This window comes from Oncorhynchus kisutch, unplaced genomic scaffold, assembly GCF_002021735.2.
Source record: "Oncorhynchus kisutch isolate 150728-3 unplaced genomic scaffold, Okis_V2 Okis06b-Okis10b_hom, whole genome shotgun sequence".
Classification (NCBI taxonomy): domain Eukaryota; kingdom Metazoa; phylum Chordata; class Actinopteri; order Salmoniformes; family Salmonidae; genus Oncorhynchus; species Oncorhynchus kisutch.
The window spans coordinates 9,709,064-9,719,654 of NW_022261983.1; the positions used below are offsets into that span (position 1 = coordinate 9,709,064).

Sequence of the window (10,591 nt, forward strand, 5' to 3'; positions counted from 1 at the left end):
TGGTATGGGTCTGAGTGGTTATGGGTCTGAATTAATAACTGCTATAGCCTACCACCATCTGAATGGTTATGGGTCTGAATTAATAACTGCTATAGTCTACCACCATCTGAATGGTTATGGGTCTGAATTAATAACTGCTATATCTACCACCATCTGAATGGTTATGGGTCTGAATTAATAACTGCTATAGTCTACCACCATCTGAATGGTTATGGGTCTGAATTAATAACTGCTATAGTCTACCACCATCTGAATGGTTATGGGTCTGAGATAATAACTGCTATAGTCTACCACCATCTGAATGGTTATGGGTCTGAATTAATAACTGCTATAGTCTACCACCATCTGAATGGTTATGGGTCTGAATTAATAACTGCTATAGTCTACCACCATCTGAATGGTATTGTCTGAATGGTTATTGGTCTGAATTAATAACTGCTACAGCCTAACACCATCTGAATGGTTATGGGTCTGAATTAATAACTGTTATAGTCTACCACCATCTGAATGGTTATGGGTCTGAATTAATAACTGCTATAGTCTACCACCATCTGAATGGTTATGGGTCTGAATTAATAACTGCTATAGCCTACCACCATCTGAATGGTTATGGGTCTGAATTAATAACTGCTATAGTCTACCACCATCTGAATGGTTATGGGTCTGAATTAATAACTGCTATAGTCTACCACCATCTGAATGTTATGGGTCTGAATGGTTATGGGTCTGAATGAATAACTGCTATAGTCTACACCATCTGAATGGTTATGGGTCTGAATGAATAACTGCTATAGCCTACCACCATCTGAATGGTTATGGGTCTGAATTAATAACTGCTATAGTCTACCACCAGCTGAATGGTTATGGGTCTGAATTAATAACTGCTATAGTATACCACCATCTGAATGGTTATGGTTCGGAATTAATAACTGCTATAGTCTACCACCATCTGAATGGTTATGGGTCTGAGTGGTTATGGGTCTGAATTAATAACTGCTATAGCCTACCACCATCTGAATGGTTATGGGTCTGAATTAATAACTGCTATAGTCTACCACCATCTGAATGGTTATGGGTCTGAATTAATAACTGCTATAGTCTACCACCATCTGAAATGTTATGGTCTGAATGGTTATGGGTCTGAATTAATAACTGCTATAGTCTACCACCATCTGAATGGTTATGGGTCTGAATTAATAACTGCTATAGCCTACCACCATCTGAATGGTTATGGGTTTGAATTAATAACTGCTATAGTCTACCACCAGCTGAATGGTTATGGGTCTGAATTAATAACTGCTATAGTATACCACCATCTGAATGGTTATGGGTCTGAATTAATAACTGCTATAGTCTACCACCATCTGAATGGTTATGGGTCTGAATGGTTATGGTTCGGAATTAATAACTGCTATAGTCTACCACCATCTGAATGGTTATGGGTCTGAGTGGTTATGGGTCTGAATTAATAACTGCTATAGTCTACCAACCATCTGAATGGTTATGGGTCTGAGATAATAACTGCTATAGTCTACCACCATCTGAATGGTTATGGGTCTGAATTAATAACTGCTATAGTCTACCACCATCTGAATGGTTATGGGTCTGAATTAATAACTGCTATAGTCTACCACCATCTGAATGGTTATGGGTCTGAGATAATAACTGCTATAGTCTACCACCATCTGAATGGTTATGTGTCTGAATTAAAACCGCTATAGTCTACCACCATCTGAATGGTAATGGGTCTGAATTAATAACTGCTATAGTCTACCACCATCTGAATGGTATTGTCTGAATGGTTATGGGTCTGAATTAATAACTGCTACAGCCTACCACCATCTGAATGGTTATCGGTCTGAATTAATAACTGCTATAGCCTACCACCATCTGAATGGTTATGGGTCTGAATTAATAACTGCTATAGTCTACCACCATCTGAATGGTTATGGGTCTGAATTAATAACTGCTATAGCCAACCACCATCTGAATGGTTATGGGTCTGAATTAATAATTGCTTAACCCTAACTAAGCTAACAGTGCTGTTAAAAGTCTTACTGAAACATGTTCTCAGAACGTTATTTAATTACCTTCAAATTACCTATAATTTCCATTCTCAGAACGTTAACAAAACCTTGTGGAACCATAGTGAAAAATGTTTACCGGTCAGGAAACGTATGGTGTCGTTCCCAGAACACATAGGAAATCAAAAACGTACGTACCCCATAACTTCCAAGGAACCAAATGTGCTAGCTGGGGTACACCCACACACACAGACACACACACACACACACACCAAGATCAACACAATGGGGGGAAAGGAGCTAAGCTGTCCATAAATGTATGTCTCTCAGAAAGTATAACCCAGACATGTGCAGCATTGAGACATCTGTATGTCTCAATGCTGGAACACCAGTACTGCCATCTCTCACACAAAAGCAAAGGCCTCACTTACACACAAGATAACACACACTGATCACATCCCTCTGTTGAACAAACACTGCTGATCACATTTCTCGTTGAACAAACACTGTGGATCACATCCCCTGTTGAACAAAGACTGCTGATCACATTCATCCTGTTGAACAAACACTGTGGATCACATCCCCCTGTTGAACAAACACTGTGGATCACATCCTCTGTTGAACAAAACCACTGTGGATCACATCCCTCTGTTGAACAAACACTGCTGATCACATCCCTCTGTTGAACAAAGACTGCTGATCACATCCTCTGTTGAACAACACTGCTGATCACATCCCTATGTGAACAAACACTGCTGATCACATCCCTCTGTTGAACAAAGACTGCTGATCACATCCCTCTGTTGAACAAAGACTGCTGATCACATCCGTCTGTTGAACCAAACACTGCTGATCACATCCCTCTGTTGAACAAACACTGTGGATCACATCCTCTGTTGAACAAACACTGTGGATCACATCCCTCTGTTGAACAAACACTGCGATCACATCCCTCTGTTGAACAAACACTGTGGATCACATCCCTCTGTTGAACAAAGACTGCTGATCACATCCCTCTGTTGAACAACACTGCTGATCACATCCCCTCTGTTGAACAAACACTGCTGATCACATCCCTCTGGTGAACAAAGACTGCTGATCACAACCCTCTGTTGAACAAACACTGTGGATCACATCCCTCTGTTGAACAAAGACTGCTGATCACATCCCTCTGTTGAACAAAGACTGCTGATCACATCCCTCTGTTGAACAAACACTGCTGATCACATCCCTCTGGTGAACAAAGACTGCTGATCACAACCCTCTGTTGAACAAACACTGTGGATCACATCCCTCTGTTGAACAAAGACTGCTGATCACATCCCTCTGTTGAACAAACACTGCTGATCACATCCCTCTGGTGAACAAAGACTGCTGATCACATCCCTCTGGTGAACAAACACTGCTGATCACATCCCTCTGTTGAACAAACACTGCTGATCACATCCCTCTGTTTGAACAAACACTGTGGATCACATCCCTCTGTTGAACAAATACTGTGGATCACATCCCTCTGGTGAACAAACACTGCTGATCACATCCCTCTGTTGAAGAAACACTGCTGCTTTATGCTGAGAACATGGTCACCTAAACAGCAGCCCTCCCACGCTCCTCTCTCTCCCCCTCTTTTTCTCTCTCCTCTCTCTCTCCCCTCTTTTTCTCTCTCCCCTCTATCTCTCCTCTACCCTCCTCTCTCTCTCTTCCTCCCTCTCTCTCTCTCCCATATCTCTTATTCTCTCCCACCTCTCTCTCTCTCCCACCTCTCTCCCTTCTCTCTCTCTCTCTCCCTTCTATCTCATTCTCTCCCCCTCTCTTTCTCTATTTCTCTCCCTCCTCTCTCCCTCATCTCTCTCCCTCTCTCTCTCTCCTCCTCCTGAATAGAATGGACTCTCATGGCAGCTGACCTGAAAATACACTGGATTGTGACTATAATGACATACTACATGATGATGATGACAGAGCCACTGACCAGTAACCAAATTACGGTCCCCTTGGTGCGATCGACCCTGCAGTGCTCCCTAAAACTTCACCCACCCATCCAGCCTAGCATACTCCAGCCCGCTCTCCAGGCCACATGAGTAGCTTGTGGACCAGCAGGGATGCTAGTTCCCATGTTCAAGAGGAGCATAGCTCAGCCGTTCCCCTGATGTGTCTTCTTTACAGAGCAGAGAGGAATGCTGTGTGTGTGGACTGTGAATCTGGGGAGAGGGCAGCTGAGCACACTGACTATGACACATGGAGCTCAGCTTTGGGGATTCAGCTGCCCACGCCTTCTTCTCTCTCTCTCTCTGTCTCTCTCTCTCTCTCTCTCTCTGTCTCTTTCCTCTCTCTCCAACTCAATGTGTTTTTGCCCTCTTACACATTTCACAGTCCAGTCTGATCCTCCTTCCACCCCCTCAGCCCCCCTGACGCACCATGGAACCTTAGTCCTGAAACATTAACCCGGCTAAGCTAATCTTTCCCCGGGGAAGGGTTTCGTGGATGCACTTCCCCTCTCCTCTGCAACTCCTGCGGAGCGCGGAAGGAAACACACCACTGAGGATGGAGAGCTAATTAAATTTCACAGCCGGTTCGCTGAATAGGTCCTGCTGCATAGATGTAGAGCACTGCTTTAGCTTCTTCCTCTGTGGAGTGTGTGTGTGTGTGTGTGTGTGTGTGTGTGTGTGTGGTGTGTGTGTGTGTGTGTGTGTGTGTGTGTGTGTGTGTGTGTGTGTGTGTGTGTGTGTGTGTGTGTGTGTGTGTGTGTGTGTGTGTGTGTGTGTGTGTACATATGTTTTTGGAGCGCACCCTGACCCATCCAGGGACCCAGCCCTGCGGGGAACAGAACAGGTGGTGAGCAGAAACTGGGATGAGTATTCTCTGTGTGTGTGTGTTTTGTAAGTGCAAACCTATATGTGTGTGTGTGTGTGTGCAGCATGCCCGTGTGTGTGTTTTCTATGTGGATGCGTAAATATGTGTGGGTGTTGAATTGTGTGTGAGACAGCCGTTAACAGAAAGCTCATCAGCTGTCGACATAATATACTAATGCAACCAGCAAATAAAGGAAACGCTGCAGTAAAACTACTGGATGGAAAATACAACCAGCAGTAGAAAACAACAGACTTGCAATAAGAGAATACAATGAACCAAAGATCAAGTGCTCAACGTTGAGGGGTAGGTGTTAAGGGGTAAGGGTAGGTGTTAAAGGGTAAGGGTAGGTGTTAAGGGGTAAGGGTAAGTGTTAAGGGTAAGTGTTAACCTTTTTGGGATAGGGGGCAGCGTTTTCACATTTGGATGAATAGCGTTCCCAGAGTGAACTGCCTCCTACTCAGTCCCAGATGCTAATATATGCATATTATTAGTAGTATTGGATAGAAAACACTCTGAAGTTTCTAAAACTGTTTGAATGATGTCTGCGAGTATAACAGAACTCATATGGCACGCGAAAACCTGAGAAAAATCCAACCAGGAAGTGGGCAATCTGAGGTTTGTAGTTTTTCAAAGCTTGGGCTACCGATACAGATATGGATAAAGTTGCACTTCCTACGGCTTCCACTAGATGTCAACCGTCTTTAGAAACTTGAATGAGGATTCTACTATAAAGGAGGGGCTCATGAGACCTCTTTGAGTCAGTGTTCTGGCAGAGTGCCTTGGTCTCATGATGCGCGCTCCCAACAGAGTTACCTCTCGTTCCAGTGCTTTTCTTCAGACAAAGGAATTCTCCGGTTGGAACATTATTGATGTTTTATGTTAAAAACATCCTAAAGATTGATTCCATACATCGTTTGACATGTTTCTAAAGGACTGTAATGGAACTTTTAGAGTTTTTGTCTGGACGAAGTGCCTGCGCCTCATGATGATGGATTACTGGACTGAACATGCTAACAACAAGTGGCTATTTGAACATAAATGATGGACTTTATGGAACAATCAGTCATTTATTGTCGAACTGGGATTCCTGGGAGTGCCTTCTGTTGAAGATCATCAAAGGTAAGTGCATATTTATGGTGTTATTTCTAACTTTGCTGACTCCAAAATGGAGGATATTCCTCTGGCTGTTTTGGGTTCTGAGCGCCGTTCTCAGATTATGCTTTTTCCGTAAAGTTTTTAAAAAATCTGACACAGCGGTTGCATTAAGGAGAAGTCTATCTTTAATTCTGTGAATAACAGTTGTATCTTTTATCAATGTTTATTATGAGTATTTCTGCAAAATCACCGGATGTTTTGGAATCAAAACATTACTGCACGTAACGCGCCAATGTAAACTGAGATTTTTGGATATAAATATGCTCATTATCGAACAAAACATACATGTATTGTGTAACATGATATCCTATGAGTGTCATCTGATGAAGATCATCAAAGGTTAGTGATTAATTTAATCTATATTTCTGCTTTTTGTGACTCCTATCTTTGGCTGGAAAAATGGCTGTGTGTTTTTTTGACTTGGCTATGACCTAACATAATCATATGTTGTGCTTTCACCATAAAGAATTTTTGAAATCGGATATGATGGGTAGATTAACAAGATGTTTATCTTTCATTTGCTGTATTGGACTTGTTAATGTGTGAAAGTTAACACCTACCCTTACCCCTTAACACTTACCCTTAACACCTACCCTTACCCCTTATCATCTACCCCTCAACCCTTAACACCTACCCTTACCCCTTAATCCTACCCTTACCCCTTAACACCTACCCTTACCCCTTAACACCTACCCTTACCCCTTAACACTTACCCTTACCCCTTAACACCTACCCTTACCCCTTAACCCTACCCTTACCCCTTAACCCTACCCTTACCCCTTAACACCTACCCTTACCCCTTAACCCTACCCTTACCCCTTAACACCTACCCTTACCCCTTAAACCTACCCTTACCCCTTAACACCTACCCTTACCCCTTAACCCTACCCTTACCCCTTAACACCTACCCTTACCCCTTAACACCTACCCTTACCCCTTAACCCTACCCTTACCCCTTAACACCTACCCTTACCCCTTAACACCTACCCTTACCCCTTAACACTTACCCCTTAACACCTACCCTTACCCCTTACCCTACCTACTTACCCCTTAACACCTACCCTTACCCCTTAACACCTACCCTTACCCCTTACCCTTACCCTTACACCTACCCTTACCCCTTACACCTACCCTTACCCCTTAACACTTACCCTTACCCTTAACACCTACCCTTACCCCTTAACATCTACCCTTACCCCTTAACACCTACCCCTCAACTCTTACCACTTAACCCTACCCTTACCCCATAACATTTACCCCTCAAACCTAAGGTGTAAGGGTGTAATGGGGTATTGGGGTAACTAAGTAAGGATGTAGAGTGACATGCAAGAGGAGAAAACCATTGAGAAAAGACAATGAACAATAGTGAGGCTCACCCAGGTGATGTGTGACAGGGTGGGCAGCAGGCTCTGTGGGTAGCACCACCAGCTGGGTAGACGGGTCCTGAGGCAGAGGCAGCACAGGCTGTAGAGACCCTGGCATGGCTGCAGAAAAAACCTGGGGCGAGGTTCTGGTGAAGGGCTGAGTGGCCGATTCCTGCAACATCAGGAAGATGTTACAACAGATTCAGTAGCCATGTGTCGTTCATTACCAATACAACTATACTGCAACACAGCCTGCAAAGGCATCAACAGGACATGAAACAGCCAGATGAAGACTGATCTAGAATACATCTGTAGACGTCTTATTGTTTTTTATTTATAGTGTGACACCAACATGTTGGTTTTCTGAATTTGAATCCAATTGAACTTTCTCACCGTAGGAGTGGCTTGTCATCCAGATGGAGGGACTTCCAGTGCTCGGCAGCCAATGGTGGTGGGCCGAGTGGGCGTGTGCATGTGCAGAGGGGTCTCCTAATTGGCCAGATTGTAGGGAAGTCCCACCCGGCACCATGAGGTGAGAGGTGATGTCACCGTGACAGCTGTTGGACGGATGGATCCTTGTGAAGTCCACTGGATCCTTATTATCCCTGAGATAGAACCATTCAGAGAGAAATGAGGAGAGACAGAAAGCACAGAATAATATAGAGGAAGGTCAGAGTAGAGGAGTAAGGTGAGAGTAGAGGAGGATGGTGAGAGTAGGGGGAGGAAGGTGAGAGTAGAGGAGGAAGGTGAGAGTAGAGGAGGAAGGTCAGAGTAGAGGAGGATGGTGAGAGTAGAGGAGGATGGTGAGAGTAGAGGAAGATGGTGAGAGTAGAGGAGGATGGTGAGAGTAGAGGAAGATGGTGAGAGTAGAGGAGGATGGTGAGAGTAGAGGAAGATGCCGAGAGTATAGGAAGAAGGTCAGAGTAGAGGAGGAAGGTCAGAGTAGAGGAGGAAGGTGAGAGTAGAGGAGGAAGGTGAGAGTAGAGGAGGATGGTGAGAGTAGGGGAGGAAGGTGAGAGTAGAGGAGGATGGTGAGAGTAGAGGAGGAAGGTGAGAGTAGAGGAGGAAGGTGAGAGTAGAGGAGGAAGGTGAGAGTAGAGGAGGAAGGTGAGAGTAGAGGAGGATGGTGAGAGTAGAGGAGGATGGTCAGAGTAGAGGAGGATGGTGAGAGTAGAGGAGGATGGTGAGAGTAGAGGAGGAAGGTGAGAGTAGAGGAGGATGGTGAGAGTAGAGGAGGAAGGTGAGAGTAGAGGAGGAAGGTGAGAGTAGAGGAAGACACCTATTTGAAGACCTGTTTTTGACACTACAGTGTTACGGTAGCTAGTAATGAGTCTAGGAGCGGTTGTTAACTAACTGTAAACAACTTTAACTGTGGGGTGAAACAAAACACTGTTAGGTAGATACCGTTACCACTCTATGCCAGCAAACACAATGCTGCCTCCAAAACTGGTAGGGTGTCTCCAGGAATGACATGTTTACATGTTGCTGTTTGTGACATATCCAAGCGTATAGTGATGGCCTTGGTAGGTCTACGCTTTGTTCTTGTTGACGTCTGTAATCAGAAAGTTGCCCGGCTGTGTATGATGATGTCATATTGCTGAGTAACGTCAGACTGAGTCTCACCTGATGTAGGCCTCTCTGTCTCGGTCCAGGCAGGTCAGACCCATCCGCTCTCCACTCATCCTCTTCCTCTCCTCCTCTCCTGCAGGGTCTGAGGGATACATGGAGCGAGGAGGTCCTAGGAGAAAAATATCAGTTCAGGGAGAAGTCTTCACCACCTTTCCCCTGATGAGCCCTAACCCCCAACACGCAGTCTCTGCACCTCACAAATATCTATCTAAAACTAACCTCAAGGGTGGAATCTCTACCTAACTCTAACATTAAGGGTGGAATCTCTACATACTGTAACATTAAGGGTGGAATCTCTACATACTGTAACATTAAGGGTGGAATCTCTACCTAACTTTAACATTAAGGGTGGAATCTCTACCTAACTCTAACATTAAGGGTGGAATCTCTACCTAACTCTAACATTAAGGGTGGAATCTCTACCTAACTCTAACATTAAGGGTGGAATCTCTACCTAACTCTAACATTAAGGGTAGAATCTCTACATACTCTAACATTAAGGGTAGAATCTCTACATACTCTAACATTAAGGGTGGAATCTCTACCTAACTTTAACATTAAGGGTGGAATCTCTACCTAACTCTAACATTAAGGGTGGAATCTCTACCTAACTCTAACATTAAGGGTAGAATCTCTACATACTCTAACATTAAGGGTAGAATCTCTACCTAACTTTAACATTAAGGGTGGAATCTCTACCTAACTCTAACATTAAGGGTGGAATCTCTACCTAACTTTAACATTAAGGGTGGAATCTCTACATAACTTTAACATTAAGGGTGGAATCTCTAACACTAAGTCCCAGGGAACACTAAGTCTTCTGTGCCATTAACTTACTCTCTCCCCCCGTTACCAATGGCCTTGCTTCTACCTGCCTCTCTCTCTCTCTCTCTCTCCCAACCATACCTACTACAGCTCTACAGCCTGTCTCTCTCTCTCTCTCTCTCTCTCTCCCAACCATACCTACTACAGCTCTACAGCCTGTCTCTCTCTCTCTCTCCCAACCATACCTACTACAGCTCTACAGCCTGTCTCTCTCTCTCTCTCTCTCTCTCTCTCTCTCTCTCTCGCTCTCTCTCTATCTCTCTCCCAACAATACCAACTACAGCTCTACAGCCTGGCCCTCTCTCTCTCTCTCTCTCTCTCTCTCTCAACCATACCAACTACAGCTCTACAGCCTGCCTCTCTCTATCTCTCTCTCCCAAACATACCTACTACAGCTCTACAGCCTGCCTCTCTCTCTCTCTCTCTCTCTCTCTCCCAACCATACCTACTACAGCTCTACAGCCTGCCTCTCTCTCTCTCTCTCTCCTCTCCCCAACCATACCTACTACAGCTCTACAGCCTGCCTCTCTCTCTCTCTCTCTCTCCCAACCATACCTACTACAAGCTCTACAGCCTGCCTCTCTCTCTCTCCTCTCTCTCCCAACCATACCTACTACAGCTCTACAGCCTGCCTCTCTCTCTCTCTCTCTCTCTCTCTCCCAACCATACCTACTACAGCTCTACAGCCTGCATCTCTCTCTCTCTCTCTCTCTCCCAACCATACCTACTACAGCTCTACAGCCT

General features: G+C 44.6%; 1 protein-coding gene across 1 annotated transcript; it reads right to left on the bottom strand.

Annotated features, from left to right (window-relative positions):
* Positions 1-7,216: 7,216 nt before the first annotated feature.
* On the bottom strand, positions 7,217-9,798 carry LOC116359999 (BAH and coiled-coil domain-containing protein 1-like). Its single transcript, XM_031814377.1, has 3 exons — positions 9,017-9,798; positions 7,787-7,998; positions 7,217-7,565 (listed from the first exon to the last, which is right to left on the bottom strand). The coding sequence occupies exons 1-3, from the start codon at positions 9,115-9,117 to the stop codon at positions 7,402-7,404; spliced, it is 477 nt and encodes a 158-aa protein (XP_031670237.1). The 5' UTR covers positions 9,118-9,798; the 3' UTR covers positions 7,217-7,401.
* Positions 9,799-10,591: the final 793 nt, after the last annotated feature.